Genomic DNA, 17,576 nt, shown 5'->3' with positions numbered 1-17,576 from the left:
ACATGGCAAGCATCGTATTAAAAAATGCTTACTATACAGTACCCATTAGAGGTGACCACAGATGTATTTAATACAATGGGTCATCTGCGGTTTCATTCTTAACTCAGCTCACATGTCAGTGACTTTGCCGTAAGAAAAGGTTACAGCCTTAATGGAGGCTTGCAGTAAACTAAACCATCCATCAGGCTGGTAGTAGAATAATTGGCATTATAGTGGCTGTGTTCCAGCCACATAAATCGGACCTTTACATTATCAAATTACTGAGCGCAAACATGCGTGCACTCAAAAATTATGAGGGTCATTCTGACAGACCAAAGAAGCTACCAACAGAGGCCACAATGGTACTAAAAATGGTGGAAACATAACATTAGGAATTGTTCCTATCCAAACATTAACAGCTACCCATCTATGGAACTACATACTGATGGGCACTTGGATGGGATGCTACCAATTCCATCTCCAGCTGTGGGGGAGATGGAATGCACAGGAGGCATCATTACATACGCTGGGCATAAATACCTGGGAAAGTTGAGTGCATTCCATGGCTTTGTCATATTGTTCTGGGTTATATCACCAGTATGTGAGACTACTAATTGACTACACCACCGTGGTAGCATATGTCAACCATATGGGTGGAAACATATCGACATCATGTGACTATCTGGCCAACACAATTTGGCAATAGTGTATCCAGAAAGATATTAGGATATCAGCTACCAACTTACTAGGTAAACTGAATTTAGTGGCAGACAACAGGTCACGCTAAGTCTATGAAAACACTGTATGGATGTTGGATAAAAAATGTATTGCTGGAATTACAGCATGGTATGGAACACCAGATAACGACCTATTCACATCCATGCTCTCACCAGTTATCGAATTAGGTTCTTGGGAACCAGAACCTGGGGCAGTGGCTACAGATGCATTTTCGCTGCATTGGGGGATTATTTATGCAATCCCTCCTTCTGCCTCATCAGTCGGGTATTTAGGAATAAACAGTAGACTCCGCGTCTGGTATTTTGATAGTACCCGATTGGCCTACTCAACCATCGGTCCTGGTGATATCGACATGGTTTTAGAACCATGCATCACCATCCATCATAGACCTAATTTACTGGTTCTTCCCGCAACAAGGGGAATTACCCATGTCATAATTATATAAACCTATTAATTTATAGAGTTGAAAGCACCTCTACTACACCTGGGACTGACGGACCGAACAGTGGAATTGTTTCAGCGGGCCACAGACAGTCCACCAAAAAATCAGTATTTGGTGTCATCAAGAAATGGGAAGTACTGTCACAACAATAAACATCACCCACAGATCTATGAACATCCCGTCTGTTCTGGAATTCCTGGCAAACCTCCATTACGAAGAGAGGCTCAGTCATAGTGCCATCAACTGCGCCAGAAGTGCTCTGTCAACATACCTGGCGCAAGGAACAGAGCGGCATTCTGTTGGGACACACCCTGGTAACCAAACTCATGAGGGGCATTTTAATATGAATCCCCCAAGAACCAGGTACTCCCAAATATGGGATGTGAGCATTGTACTGACCATGTTAAGAAACTGGTCTCCAGCTACAGCTCTGTCCCTACAGAAACTGACTATGAAAACAGTCATGCTGATGGCCTTGGTTACGGCACAAAGGGTCCAGTCACTACAGAAACAAAGGTTGGACAACATGATTATTTCATCTGGAAATTTAACTTTTCACATCAATGAAATAGTCAAACAGAACAGACAGGGGTCAGCAGGCCTAAAAACAGAATTCAGGGCCTACCCGACAGATGGTCGTCTCTGTATTGTAACACACTTTTATATATGGAGTATACTAAGATCATCAGAGGGAAATAAATGTCACTTTAATCAGCTACAAACAGCCACTCAAAACAGTGACAGTCCAGACCATCTTTAGATGGTGAAAACAGGTCCTAATAAAGGCTGGAGTAGACACTAGCATTTTTAAATCTCACTCCACCAGGGCTGTAGCTACATCGGCAGCTATGAAGTTGGACGTTCCTATGGACCAAATCCTCAAGACAGCAGGATGGTCAACGGAGGAAACTTTCCAACGACTTTATAACAATCCAGTCATTGAACCTGGAACATTTGCAGAAACAAATTTAAGTTCTGTAATACAATTTACCCCATAAATAGGGGCAATAATTGGTGTTAATATTTTTACCGTTGGGTTTCAATATCGTATTGATGTCTAATGATGTTAACTCTATTCTCCCCAAAATCAAGGCAGATGTGATGCATGGACTCGTTCCACGGCATGAAATCACAGAGCTTTAAAATCTTCACGTAGTCACTCACGTGACTCCGAAGTAAAATAGTAAGATTAAACGAGAACTTACCAGTTTGAAGTTTGATCTTTATTTTATGAGGAGTAACGTTGAGGGAATACGTGCCCTCCGCTCCCACCATTGATCATATCCTGAACTGGTATCTCTTCTCTAATCTTACTATGTTTAGTCATTAAAGTTATCTGTGATTTCACACCGCTGCTTTGAAGAATGACATGCATGCGTCCTGGCGGGGTTCTTCACGTATTCCCTCAACGTTACTCCTCATAAAATAAAGATCAAACTTCAAACTGGTAAGTTCTCGTTTAACCATATAAACCATATAACCATATAACAATTACAGCACGGAAACAGGCCATCTCGGCCCTACAAGTCCGTGCTGAACAATTTTTTTTCCCTTAGTCCCACCTGCCTGCACTCATACCATAACCCTCCATTCCCTTCTCATCCATATGCCTATCCAATTTATTCTTAAATGATACCAACAAACCTGCCGCCACCACTTCCACTGGAAGCTCATTCCACACCGCTACCACTCTCTGAGTAAAGAAGTTCCCCCTTATGTTACCCCTAAACTTCTGTCCCTTAATTCTGAAGTCATGTCCTCTTGTTTGAATCTTCCCTATTCTCAAAGGGAAAAGCTTGATCACATCAACTCTGTCTATCCCTCTCATCATTTTAAAGACCTCTATCAAGTCCCCCCTTAACCTTCTGCGCTCCAGAGAATAAAGACCTAACTTATTCAACCTATCTCTGTAACTTAGTTGTTGAAACCCAGGCAACATTCTAGTAAATCTCCTCTGTACTCTCTCTATTTTGTTGACATCCTTCCTATAATTGGGCGACCAAAATTGTACACCATACTCCAGATTTGGTCTCACCAATGCCTTGTACAATTTTAACATTACATCCCAGCTTCTATACTCAATGCTCTGATTTATAAAGGCTAGCATACCAAAAGCTTTCTTTACCACCCTATCTATATGAGATTCCACCTTCAAGGAGCTATGCACGGTTATTCCCAGATCCCTCTGTTCAACAGTATTCTTCAATTCCCTACCATTTATCATGTACGTCCTATTTTGATTTGTCCTGCCAAGGTGTAACACCTCACATTTATCAGCATTAAACTCCATCTGCCATCTTTCAGCCCATTTTTCCAAATGGCCTAAATCACTCTGTAGACTTTGGAAATCCTCTTCATTATCCACAACACCCCCTATCTTGGTATCATCTGCATACTTACTAATCCAATTTACCACCCCTTCATCCAGATCATTGATGTACATGACAAACTTACAAATAGTAAGTTTAATCTTACTATTTACAATACCTAATTAACCCCATCAAATCTGCATGTTATTGGGGCAGCGGAGGAAAATAGAGCACCCAGGGGAACTTGTGTGATCACAGGAGAAAACTTCATGCGAACAGTATCAACGGTCAGGATTGCATCTTGGGATCCAGTCAGGCAGCAGCTGTTGGTGAGACTGCATTTAGAAAATTGTGTTCAGTTTTGGACGCCATGTTATACGAAATATATTGTCAAGCTTTAAAGGGTTCAGAAAAGATTTATGAGGATGTTGCCAGGACTAGAGGGTGTGAGCTATAGGGAGAGGTTGAGTAGGCTGGGTCTCTATTCCATGGAGCGCAGGAGGACGAGGGGAGATCTTATAGAAGAATACAAAATCATGAGAGGAATAGGTCGGGTAGATGCACAGAGTCTTTTGCCCAGAGTAGGGGAATCGAGGACATAGGTTCAAGGTGAAGGGGAAAAGATTTAATCGGAATCCGAGTGGTAACCTTTTCACACAAAGGGTAGTGGGTGTATGGAACAAGCTGCCACAGGAGGTAGTTGCGGCTGGGACGATTCCATCGTAAGAAATAGTTAGACAGGTACATGGATAGGCAGGTTTGGAGTGATATGGAGCAAGCGCAGGCAAGTGGGACTACTGTAGCTGGGACATTGTTGGCCGGTGTGGGCGAGTTGGGTCTGTTTCCACACTGTATCACTCTATGACTCTTGTAGATATGAGGTCAGCTTCTGTGCAGGACATAGTAGCAGATAATTAGAAAATAGTTATACAATCTAGAGTCAACATTGTTCTATGAGAGGGAAATTTGATTTTATGACTAGTAATTATTTGGACATCTAACAAGTAGAGCAGATAAAGGAGATGCAAAAGATATAATCTATTTGGATATCTAGAAAACATTTAGTAAGGTAAAACTACAAAGATGATTGTTGGTTAGTTAATCATCCACTCATATCGACACTGGCACTGAGTCAGTGGCACCAGTATCAATTTGGGTAGATTAGCTAACCAAGAGAAATCAAACCGTCAGACTAAATCATTCATTTTTAGTTTGGCAAATTGGGTAAAAACAAAATGAGAGGCAAGTACCCAGTTATTTATAATCCTTAAAGATTTAGATGAAGGAAATAAGTATACCGTAGCTGGACTCAATGATACAAAAATATACAGGAATGCAACTTGTGCGAAAACAGAGCCATTGAAATGAAAAATAGGTTAAGCAAATAGTCAAACAAACAATGGCAGATGGATATAACATGAGGAAATATAACATTAGATACAAAGTGCTCGAGGAACTCAGCAGGTCGGGCAGCATCTCGGGAGAATATGGAAATGTTACATTTTGGGTCAGGACCCTTCTTCAGACTGATTGTAGGGGGAGGGTAAGGGAAGAAAACTGGAAGAGGGGAGGGGCAGGACAAAGCCTGGCAGGTAATAAGATGACACGGGTGAGGAGATTTTTGATAGACATCTGGTGGACAAAAGCCAGAGATGAAACGACAAAAAGCATGAGACAAAACGATTGAATAGTTGCAAATTGTGACGCTAAGGTTGTCCAAGTTGGTCGGAATAGGGAGGTAGAATATTATTTATGTGAAGATTATAGAATACTGCTCTACAGAGGGATCTGGATGTCCCCTAATATAAATTTTACAAAGTTATAATGTGGGGGAAGAAATACAGAGGCAAGTGGAATATTGGCTTTGTTGCAAAAGAGACAAGTATAAATCTTGTTGCAGGGCCTTGAATACACCATATTTGAAGTACTGCAGGTAGACACAAACTACTGGAGTAACACAGCGGGACAGGCAGCATCTCTGGAGAGAAGGAATGGGTGACGTTTCTGGTCGAAACCCTTCTTGAGACTGACATACAAAGATGTCTACATTGAAGTACTGCAATTGCATGTGGTTTCCGTGTTTAAGGAGGGATGTCCTTGCTTCACTGGGATGATTCCTGATTTGAAGTAATCAACTGAGGGTGAAATGTTGGACCTATACTATGGGGAGAAGAAAGAGGTGATCTTATTGAAACCAATAGGGTTCTAAGGGGGATCATTAAGGAGGTTTAGCAATGTTTCCTCTTATGGAGGAATCAAGAATGGCCATAGTTTTAGAATAAGAGATTATTCATTCATATGGACAAAGAAGAATTTCTTCTCTGAAGCATGTGAATATTTAGAATTGTCTACCCTACAAACTTATAAAGACTGAATCACTGAAAATGCTCTAGGTCAAAATGTCCCCCTTGTAAACCAAAATCTATCTTGTCCTTTAACATATTCAATGATTTGGTCTCCACAGGGTCAACAAAATGTTGGAGTTAAAGTTGATGGGCACAGCCAAGAAATTGGAGTTAAAGCCATGATCTTGTTGAACAGCAGAGAGGGCTTGATGGATACCCCTGCTCCTGTTTTGTACATTCTTCTGTTCCATAAATGCTACTGAACCACATCTTTCCCTTTTGTGTCTGATCTGTTTATCAGTATGAGTTAAGATAGTACATATCATAGTATTATAACAGCAGTGCTGGCACTCCTGGTTGTAAGGCAACTTGTAATCCAATGATCCATGCTGGAAAATACATGCGTTGGTGACAGAAATATTTCAGAAGACAGACACAAGATAGACACAAAATTGTTGGAATTACTTATTGGACACTTGCTCTCAGTTTCATGTCTGTGGAATCAAAGTTAAGCAGTCAGACAGTCCTTTCAAGAGAGGAAAGAAGATAGAAGCCAAGGTAAAGCGATGTTGCAAAAGACAATACACGCAGGGACGTAATGCTGAGGCTCTGTAAGGAGATGATAAGGCCGCATTTGGAATATTGTGAGTAATTTTGGGAACCATATCCGAGGAAGAATATGCTGGTTGTGGAGAGGGTCCAGCGGAGGTTTACAAGAATGATCCCAGGAATGTGTAGGTTAACCTATGATGAGCGTTTGTAGGCACTGGGGTTGTACTCGCTGGAGTTTAGAAGAATGAGTGTGTTTCAATGTCTCATTGAAACATACAGAATAGTGAAAGGCTTGGATAGAGTGGATGTGGAGAGGATGTTTCCACTAGTGGGAGAGTCTAGGACTAGAGGTCATAGCCTCAGAAATAAAGGACGTTATTTTAGGAAGGAGATGAGGAGACATTTATCTCAGAGGGTGGCGAATCTATAGAATTCTTTGCCACAGAAGGCTCTGGAGGCCAGGTCAGTGGACATTTTTAAGGCAGAGATAGATCGATTCTTGATTAGTACAAGAGTCAGCAGTTATGGGGAGAAGGCAGGAGAATGGGGTTAGGAGGGAGTGATAGATCAGCATTAATTCTACTCCTATTCCTTATGACCTTAAAAGTTTGAAATGTCTCAATGGAGACCTTTTTCTTTAGAACAGAGATGCTTAATGAATAATGTAATGGGTTCATCAGGTCATCGTGAAAGCAAGGCTGTCCTTCTCCAGGACAGTCAGGAAGTCACAAATGTACCAAAACTGAAGGGATAAAGTAAGTGCATCTCTATTGTTCCCAAAATGTAAATCTTTAATGTTCAATTTTTTATAAAACATTCATTCACTGACAACAAACTAATTTTGCTAAAATGTTTGGTGTTATTTGTGAATCTTTCTACAGTCAAATGCACATTTTATAGGGCATTAAAATAAAATATACAAAATAGTTGAAACCATTAATCTGTGATTTATCTAATATTCACTTGTAAACTACAGACCATATTCAACAAAATTATTGCATCTACAACAAATCCACAATTAACACCAAATATACAAAAATAAAAACCAAGTTTTTAGGAATAATACAATGATTCTGGTTCTTGACATTTAATAAGACCTTTTTACATCCCAATGTTAAACTTCTATTCAGCATTTTTTAAATCAATTAAACATAATTATTAAACAACATCTCTGTTTGTGATCTCAGATAGTCTGCCAACTTTTTCCAATGAATTGAATGTGTTCTTTGGCTTTCATTCTTAGCAAAGCTATACTGGAGTTTCTCTGGTCTGCATCTTCCAGGGGAAACTTATCCACATAAGCAGTCCCACATTGAAAAGTTGTGGGAGTGATGCCACCCATAGGTTGCAAGCTGTGGGTTAAGGCTGGGGAGTTTAAGAAAGGTGGAGGAGTATAGCTGCTCTGCAAACCCTGAGATGTGGTAGTCATGAAACCTGGTAGGTTCTGCAATGCCGTTGGGCTGGATATTGGAGAAGTGAGCCAAGGATCCAGTGACAAGTTACTGTTCAGTGTGCCCATGGCCGAAGGCTGTGAAGGTCTATTAAAAGAAAGCATGGGTGAATCCTGCAACTTCATTGCACTAGTTTCCAACTTTTCTTGCCGCCTCCACTTGGCTCTTCTATTTTGAAACCAGACCTGAAATAAAAGAGCATTATGGTTTCACATTTATTGAACATTTATATTCATAGTTCTATCTTTAATTTTGGCATGGAACAGTGTGCTTCTTGACTGACGACTCCAGGCTTCATTATTTGCTTTGAACTGCCATCTCTGATCATTAATTCGGCATAGACTTGGGTTAAAATTGAATTGCATGAAAATAACTTGCATGACTTCCAGAGGAGCAAGGTATACGGCTAGGTATTTTGAACAAACAATTCTGCAAGTTGCAGTTGACGGCAGATACATAATGACAAGAACTCCACATGCAGATTATTGTATTGGAATTTATGATAGATCAATGTATTGTCTGTAAAAATGGAAAACTGAGCATGTACTTGATGTGGAGTTTTAAGCCTTTCATAGCTTTATCCTTACTGTGGCTATGCAGAGATAACACAATAGGTATCAATTATATTGATGCATGGTGAAGAACATTTCTATGCAGATGGGCAACTGAGAAGATTCCAGCCTAGTTGTGTACTTGGTAATATTGCCTGATTCCCATTAAAATTATTTCAATCATTGGAGAACTGTGACGGAACCTGTACAAATTGAGTTGCATGAAGGTTTTGAGATTATTGGTGGCACAGTTAGCATTCTTAGTGGGTTAAGTAAACGCTGGGTGCATTTTGTAATTTTGCAGGAGTTTTAAAGGATCCTCTGAACTCTGGGACAGCTTTGACATTGCAGTTGTAAACCAGAATATTGTGTGACTGCTTATCCCCCCCAGTGGTCTCTCTCTGGGCCCTCGTGTTGTTTCAGGCGAGGACCTAACGTTTGACATGTCTGAATATATATTAAGTGAAGGAACACTCTGGAAAGGAATTTAAATATGCATAAACAAAATATAGCAGCATATGTTATTGGGTGATAGGAGCAGAATTAGGCCATTCGGCCATTATGCCATTCAATCATGGCCGATCTATCTTTCCCGCTCAACCCCATTCTCCTGCCTTCTCAACATAACACCTGACACCTGTACTAATCAAGAATCTAGCAATCTCTGCCTTAAAAGTATCCATTGACTGCCTTCTGTTGTATGTATATGAAATTCTAATCATTTTAATAACCTCAATTTGGAACAGTACAAATCAGTTTAATATCAACAACAGCTGACTGGTGTTAGGCCGATTTGTTGATGTAGTTTGTTGGAAGTGAATGTCTAGCATGAGAAACGTTGCTTACATTTTGAGGAGAAAATCTGATGCATAGGGATATTCAAATTGAACATATCAGCCCAAGCAACAGCTGACAGATAATCCACAAAGGCAATTTTGCTCAAATTGTAATTCGATATGGATTTGAAGGAAGACAAAAAACGGTACCATAATGTTTATTGTGAATGTGTAGAAATAGATAAAGGCAAATCTTGGATATTAATCATTCTGTTTATGAAATGTGGCAGTCACTAACAAGGGCGGCATTTACCGCCTCTTCCTCAGTTGGAAGGCAGTTAAATCAACCACACTGGTGGTTCTGGAGTCACATATAGGCTGGTCAAGGTAAGTACCCTTCCCTTGAAGAATGTAGCAAGCCAGATGGACTTTTACACAATTGTATATGTTTAATATTTCCCATTACTGATAATTAATGACAATTAAGTTTGCATTTAATTTCTTCATCTGTTGTGACAGGATTTGAACATTCCCTAGGATCTACAGCTGAGGTCACTGTCTGCTAGCCCAGTGACCTTACTATTATGCTATCATACCCATTAACTAATTGCTAGTAAATGTCTGGAAGGAACATTTAAAGAATTTCCTCAAATCTTCTTAATGTTTTTCCTCAAAACTTCTTAATGCAAGAGTATTGATGACCTTGATATTCTAATCCTGGCAGCCTTCTAGTAAATATCTTCTGCACCCTCTCCAAAGCCTCCACATCCTTCCTTTCATGATGTGACCAGAAGTCCAGAAAGAATCCCAGCAAAAGGAGCACTACTGACAAACTACCTGCTGACACCATTAAGCACCACTTGACCCATCTGCAGGAAAGTCCCCCCCCCCCCCCCATCCACCTCTGCAGACCCCACAGAAGCCAATCATCCTCAACCCCAAAGGACTGCTCAAGAAACACCTTAGTGAGTTCCTTACCTTGAATTATTCAACGTCAGTGTGTACAAAAAGGTTTGGATGATTGTTAGGTGTGAAGCTGAAAATGAATGCGTGCATTTAAATTATAATGTGTGCATCATTGGAATTAGGAAATAAAGACCGTTGGCCAAAAAAGATTATTATTCAATCAGTTGAAAAATGTAAACTTTCTTGAATGGTGATCAGTGTACAGGAAACAAGTTATGGTATTTCAAACAAGTTTCTCACCTTTTTCAATAAAGCATAAAATTGCCACCATAAAAACTGTCAGTCCAGAATTTTATTGGAATAGAACTTTGCATGACATCACCAATTTGTAACTTTTGTCTCATTTATTAAATCAAGAAAAAATGTTTATAAATTTACTATTAAACAGTGAATAGCAAAGCCTTCAGTTATCTCTTTAACCAATGTGATTTACAAAGAATTTGTGAAATGGCAGGCGTGAAAGTAGAGCACATTACTGCCAGATCAGATGAACAGAAACAAATAGGGAGCAGGAGGGAAATGATGGATTATGAGAACAGAAAAAGGGTAAGAAAGGTCAAGCAAAAAAATGTACTTGCCTCTAAAATTGTAATTTTCTGCAGAACATTCAATTCACTTAACAGCAGCGATGCTGCAATTGTACAAAGCTCACAGGGAGGTTGACATCAATCTATCAAGTTATGAAACAGATCAAATTGCCCAGCATCTTGAGCAATGCAAAACTTTAGCTTCCCTCTTTGCTGGGTTATTTGCACATTAAATATATCATATTTTATACTTGCCTTTAATTCAACTAATTTATCATTTTATTTAAACTCATCTTATTTCCATTGACATTAAGTGTTAAAATAATAAATATCGTGCCAATGAAAAAATCATCCTGGAATTTTAACTGTAGTCCTTGCCTATTTCTTTTCTTTAAATTTTTATTTCAAGAAAAATGTCTTCTCCAACGTATATCCCGCCTCCATCTTCAACCATTCATACCTTCAAACATTCATATGGGCTGGCTTGGGCGCATTCCGATAAATGAACCACACACCAGGTTTCAGAAAAAAATAAGGGCAGATTGCTGGAAAGTTGCTTTATTTAAACCATTCCATTTAACATTTTATTTAAATTGCAGAGAACGCATCCATAAAATAAATTGTGAATGTTGTCGATCTGAATGTGTACAATTTGTCTTTAATGCGTTTGCTATTTCTGGTGAGGTTAATGAGCAACTTGGATATGAAGAAATGCGAGGGGCATATACAGGACCGTGGAAAGGGATCGTTGATGATTTCAGTGAATGGCATAGCGGAAAGGAGAGGCGAACTGACACACACACACTCCTGTTTTTAATTTATTTTTGTTCTTGGGCTGCGCCCTAAACTTGCTGAACGACAATGCTTTTTTTAATATGAAAAAAATACGGTAGGAAGCGGCAACAAACAAAGCGACAATTAAAATCGTATTTGTTTTGTGTAACTAAAATGAATATAACTGAACCATAAATAAAGAAATTAGATATTGGAGCTATAACAGCACAGATTTAATGTTTGAATAACTTTGTGTTCATTATTAGTTTTACTGGTAGATGAAATTGTTCCCTTACTTTTGTAAACTCAGCCTAGAACCATATTTTATGTTTTAAAATATGTATTAAGTTGTTGAAGTGCGTTCTCTCCAATGAAATCCGCATGTGGTACAATTCAAGCTCTTTGGTGTTGGAGGAAAGGGCACTGGAGAAGATTGCCGATTTAATCTCATCACGCTGCAAATATCAGGTGTTTTAGTTTGTCATGGAAGGTGAATTTAAAAACCAAGCACCGTAGGAAATAAAAGGACTTTATAAATTATGCGTTTTAAGTGAAAAAAGAACGAACTCTTTTGAATATAATCTGCCTCCTGTAAAATAGTTAACTTTTAACCCCCAATTAAAAATTAATTCCGGGGTTTAGAGGAGTATAATTGCACTCATTTATTTAATTTCAAAAAACTCAAATCTATGGGTTAAGCGCCTCTAATGACAAACACTTTAAAACATTCCCCTATCCAATCGTTGAATTAAAACTTGAACAAAATGAATTTATTAAATGGTTCATGGAAATGTCCGATTAATTATGTGAAACACTTTGCTACTTACTGAACTTTCAGTGTGGATATGAATATTTGTCGCGTTTCGGCTTGCAAGCAGCAGGTTCACAATGCAACCGACTGTAATTAGCAAACATTCCACCCCTTGCATATCAGAAACATTGACTTTAAATTCTAAAACTAATTTATAAATATGAACAAATGGTTCAACTACACCTGATCATAAATTAGCCAAATTGTACACCTATTTCCGTTTACAAACTAAACATATTAATTGGGATTTTTCTGTTGCTGAACTTTAAGGGATCACAACGCTTGGTTCCAACGTTTAAAAGGTGTTATTAATTATATCATTTTTATACTGTAAAAACAGAAAATATGAAAACGAAACTATAGAATTTGAGTCTTGCGTGGTTCCGACCCAATATCTGTCCATTCCCACATATGCTGCCTAAACCCGAGTTCCTCCAGCATTTCGTGCTCTGCTCCATATTCTAGCATCTGCAAACTCTTGTGTATATAGAACTTGACACTTACTGATCTGATTTGCATTTCCAATATTCTAGTCAATTTTACTGGTACACATTCTAATGTTAGAGCACACTTGGCGTAATGCTTTGGACATGCATCATAAAGAACACGAGAAATAGTTTGTCAAGTTTCTGCAACGTGGAAACTGAGTATTTTACAAAAAATAAAGGGGTATTCGGCGGCTTCGAGAAATCGTGTTTCCCATCAATTTAGTGTCACCTTCCTAACTAACTGATGTGGCCCTTTGGTTCCGGGATGTAATCTGCTGGTAAACCGCGGGCTCAGTAGCAAAATTGGCTTGCACCTCCGTGCTGGTGAAATTTCGAAGGGTATCGACCCGAAACGTTACCCATTCCTTCTCTCCAGAGATGCTGCCAGTCCCGCTAAGTTACTCCAGTTTTTGTAGAAACATAGAAAATAGGTGCAGGAGGAGGCCATTCGGCCCTTCGAGCCAGCACCGCCATTCATTGCGATCATGGATGGCTGTGTCCTAAGCTAAATACTTCAATTGAATGCATACATAATTTGTTTGGAGATATTATAATCAGAAATGTGTTGACAACTGGGAAGAACTGACAACGTTGGGCGTTCGAACAAAAATGCATAGCAAAAAGTTGCAATGATTTAATTAAAGAAGTCCTTACAGTGAAAATAGCAAACTTGTCCCTGTGTTTTAACACCCCCCATCAGTCTGAAGAAGGATTTCGGCCCGAAACGTTGTCTATTTCCTTCGCTCCATAGATGCTGCTGCACCCGCTGAGTTTCTCCAGCATTTTTGTGTACTCTGTGTTTTAAAGTTCATTTTGAATGCTTTGCTCACCAACATTAAAATAGCTATAACACCAAGTTTTAAATAAAAAGAAACATTGAAATCGGAAGTCATGGGTCATGATATTGCCACCACAAGTGAGAGGCAGGTTACTGGAGAGTATTCTGTGGGATAAAATATTGATTCATTTGGATAGATAGGGGGTGATTAGGGAGAGACACAAAATGTTGCAGTAGCTCAGCGGGTCAGGCAGCATCTCTGGAGAAAATGAATAGGTAACGTTTCTAGATAGTCTGATATCTGATACGGATAGCCAGTGTAATTTTCTACGTGAGAGCTCATATCTTACGATTTGAAAAAGATATAACCAAAAGGCTGATGAGTGTAAAGCCGTAGATATTGTCTATATGGACTTTGGAAATATATTTGATAAGATTCCTCTCTCTAGTTTGCCCTGAAAGGTTAGATTGCATGGGATCCAGGGAAAGTTCAACGATTTGATAGATATTTGGCTTCATGGAAGGAAACTGAAGGTGATGGTGGAAAGTTGTTTTTCCAACTGGAGGCCTGTGACTAGTGGTGTGCCTCGGGGATGGGTGCTGGCCCCATAGCCGTTTCTGGCATATATCGATTATTTGGATGAGAATATAGACGGCATGATTAATATGTTAGCAGATGATATGTGAGTGGCATTGTGAATAGCTAAAATAGTTATGAAAAATTACAGCACAATCCTGATCCATTGGGGAATGGTTATTGATAGTTCAATGTAGATAAGTGTGAGGTGTTGTATTTTGGGAAGTCAAACCAGGTCAGGACCTACACAAAGAATGGCAGGCTTCTGGGGTGTTCTGGGGCAGAGGGATCTGGAAGTGCAGATAAACAGTAACAAGTCTACAAAGTGCCTTTGGAGTAGGATGAGGGGTGATCTTATAGAGGTGTATAGATCATGATGGGAATAGACAGGGTGAATGCAAATAATCTTTTGCGCAGAGTATGGGAATCAAAAATCAGAGAAGTGTTCAAAAGGGAACTGCAGATGCTGGAATATCGAAGGTACACAAAATTGCTGGAGGAACTCAGCGGGTGCAGCAGCATCTATGGAGCGAAGGAAATAGGCGACGTTTCGGGCCGAAACCCTTCTTCAGACGTCTGAAGAAGGGTTTCGGCCCGAAACGTCGCCTATTTCCTTCGCTCCATAGATGCTGCTGCACCCGCTGAGTTCCTCCAGCAATTCTGTGTAAAAATCAGAGAAGGTAGGTTTAAGGAGAGAGGTGAAAAAAAATAATAGGAACCTGAGGGGCAACCTTTTCACCCAGGATGTGGTGGGTTTATTGAACAAGCTGTCAGAAGAGGTGGTTGAGGCAGGCACTATAACATTTTAAAGACATTTGGACAGGGGCATGGATAGGAAAGGTTTAGAAGGATATGGGCCAAACGTGAGACTAGTGTAGATGAAGAATCTTGGTCTGTTTGGGCAAATTGGGTCCAAGCATCTGTTTCAATGCTATAAGCTACACTATTGAAAATGTGAAAACACCTGATGAACTGCTATACCAAAACAAAATTGAGAGAGTTAGATTTAGCTCTTAGGGCTAACGGAATCAATGGATATGGGGGGGGGGGGGGGGGGGGGGGGGGCAGGAATGGGATAGTGATTTTGGATGATCAGCCACGATCATATTGTGGTGCTGGCTCGAAGGGCTGAATGGCCTACTCCTGCACCTATTTTCTATGTTTCTATATCTAAAATCAACACATGCAGGAAACAAAAGCAGGAAAGCCTCACCTGCACCCTGACCTCCGGCAAGTTGACTTTCATGGCTAGTTCCTCTCTGCTGTACACGTCTGGGTAATGAGATTTCTCAAAGGCTCTCTCCAGCTCGTGGAGTTGGTAGGTGGTGAATGTGGTTCGGTTTCTCCTGTGTTTCTTCTTGGGCTGGTCCTCGTCCAGCAAGTTATTGTCATGTTGTTTGGTTTTCGCTATGTCTGGCCGGAGATATTCTCCATTGCTATTCGTACAAAAGTGATCTGATCCGAACACAGAGAAAAGAAAACAAGTGGCCAGTTTGTCTATTTACTCACAATACAACCAACCTGCAGCGTTATAAAGGTGTATCTAACAATTACTTCAGAGATGGAAAATAAAGGAACTGTTAATCGCCCTTTGCTTCACAGTACTAATTTCAACCAGTTTTGTTTAAAAAAAAGAGTGAACGTTTGCTCTCGAATAAAACTTTAATTTCACCGCCACAGCGTAATTATACAATTTGACCCAGTTTAACTAAATACTAATGTAATTGTTATATTTACACTAATATAACGTGTTGACCGATGCCTTTGGCGACTTGGGCCTAGTTTGCTTTGAATAGTAAAGGTATCAGGGAAACAAAACACTTGTTACCGTCAAAACGTTCCGTGTTTGCTTGTTCATGTTTTAAGTTTGACGCTCTGTTGCAACAATCCCGGCCATTGCCTGTTCCCGCTTCTTCCACACTCCTGGAGTTTCTACTGGAAGGGAAGGTTGGATGGGGTACTGGGTCTTCTTTAGTAAATCCCAAGATCGCGTCTATACTGTGCACCCTGGCAGGAGCGGTCCCCGCACCCCTTCCCAAGCTCCCAAATGATGACAAATCTTCATCCATCACGTTGTAGCCGGAGCAGAGGAAACGCATGGATTATTGCCCGAGATATTAACTAACAGTCCTTCAGCAAATAAAATCTGGTCTTTTTTTTAATCTTCAAAATAAAAACTGACTGGTGTTTAATGTTGTCACCTTTCAGGTTCTTCCGCTAGGGTAACAATCGTCAGTCACCCTGTTAGTTGAATTCTTTAGCCGCGAGCCTTCTAATTGGGTTATTTATTTGCCGGTGGCTTAAGTGTGCCAGTAGTTGAGGAAATTTACTCGAAATATATGGCGAGAATGTGGTGACCGTGTTACTGCAAGACACGTTTGGAGGACAAGCCCTTCGACTCTATTGTGGCTCCAGCGCGCATATCCTTAGTTTAAGTAATCACTGGTTCACCAGTTCGCTCTTCAAGGACCCAATAACTTCCAGCGAGCTGCTCACAGATTTCCAATCAGCGAAGACCGTCTTATTAAAGGCTTCAAGCTCCTTGGCTGTTAGAAGCGGCGTGTTCGAACTTCTTTCTTGCACTTCTGGGAAGCCTCTGGCGAAATTTCCTTATAAATCTTGGACCAATCTTTGTGTATCCCAGCTGGCGCTGGATGAAAGGATGAGGGGGTGGAGCGGGTGGGGATTAGAATAGAGCTTGTTCAAAAGAACAAGATCGAACAATTGCACATCCTTAATAACTACACAGATTACAGATGTATGATGTATTTAAAACAAATTATAACTCAATCCCTTAATAAACTTTGGTTTTTCACTATACAATGAAAGATGCTACATTACTTCAATCATACAATACAACTGTAAATAAATGTATTGTTAATCTGGACTTTAAAGTAGCCGCACTGTGTCATCTGAACATTATTAATATTAAAGCAAAAGTAGTTGTATAATTATTAGCTGATATTAATAAAGAATTGTGAAGGGTAAAATTATATATCCTTCTGACACATCCTGATTGGTCCCGTACATTAAATTGTAAAATAGCCTTAGTGAATGTTGTATCTGTTCTAAATTAGGATAGAAAATACGAATGCGATGTAATGTTTAACCGTGCTATTATTTAAATTCAGTGACGGATTGGCCTCATAATTGTTAATTATCCAATAAGAATTATTTGGCTCATATTCGTTCAGTTATTTAGCTTCTGTATGCGTGCGTGTTCTTCTTTTTGTCTCTCCAATCTCAACATTGAAAACTTCTGTCAGACTCGGTACATTGGAGAGAATGGTGCCATCTCGTAATTACTCCAAATACGCCTGAGCGCCTGTTGCTTGTTGAAACGGAGAATTATGTTAAGGGACATTTGGGGAACGCTTTGTAAAATGAAGAGATCCCTTGAGTAACAATGACTGGGAACTGTGTTTCAAGGAGACGTTGCCAGTAATCTACTTCAAGTGTGACATGTGTGCCAACGAGGGCTTGTTAGGTCGTGTATTTGGGTCCATTGAAAT

The 17,576-nt window shown here is 39.8% G+C and overlaps 1 protein-coding gene across 1 annotated transcript; it reads right to left on the bottom strand.

Annotated features, from left to right (window-relative positions):
• Nucleotides 1-7,138: 7,138 nt before the first annotated feature.
• rax (retina and anterior neural fold homeobox) lies at nucleotides 7,139-16,646 on the bottom strand. The gene is made up of 3 exons (XM_033032787.1): nucleotides 15,893-16,646; nucleotides 15,278-15,519; nucleotides 7,139-8,001 (listed from the first exon to the last, which is right to left on the bottom strand). Exons 1-3 carry the CDS (start codon nucleotides 16,161-16,163, stop codon nucleotides 7,549-7,551), a joined length of 966 nt encoding a protein of 321 aa, XP_032888678.1. The 5' UTR covers nucleotides 16,164-16,646; the 3' UTR covers nucleotides 7,139-7,548.
• Nucleotides 16,647-17,576: the final 930 nt, after the last annotated feature.

The sequence above is a fragment of the Amblyraja radiata genome, chromosome 1 (assembly GCF_010909765.2).
Source record: "Amblyraja radiata isolate CabotCenter1 chromosome 1, sAmbRad1.1.pri, whole genome shotgun sequence".
In the NCBI taxonomy this organism is placed as follows: Eukaryota; Metazoa; Chordata; class Chondrichthyes; order Rajiformes; family Rajidae; genus Amblyraja; species Amblyraja radiata.
Note: the sequence above shows the minus strand (reverse complement) of the source record. Positions and strands in the feature narration are given on the sequence as shown.

What these genes read in the sequence shown, in the direction of transcription:
- rax (XM_033032787.1), bottom strand. Translation starts at nt 16,163, where the DNA reads ATGCGTTTCCTCTGCTCCGGCTACAACGTGATGGATGAAGATTTGTCA. An exon ending in AAACACGGAACGTTTTGACG is followed by an intron (nt 15,520 to 15,892) that starts GTAACAAGTGTT and finishes TGTTCGGATCAG; the next exon opens with ATCACTTTTGTACGAATAGC. An exon ending in TGCCGGAGGTCAGGGTGCAG is followed by an intron (nt 8,002 to 15,277) that starts GTGAGGCTTTCC and finishes CTTTTATTTCAG; the next exon opens with GTCTGGTTTCAAAATAGAAG.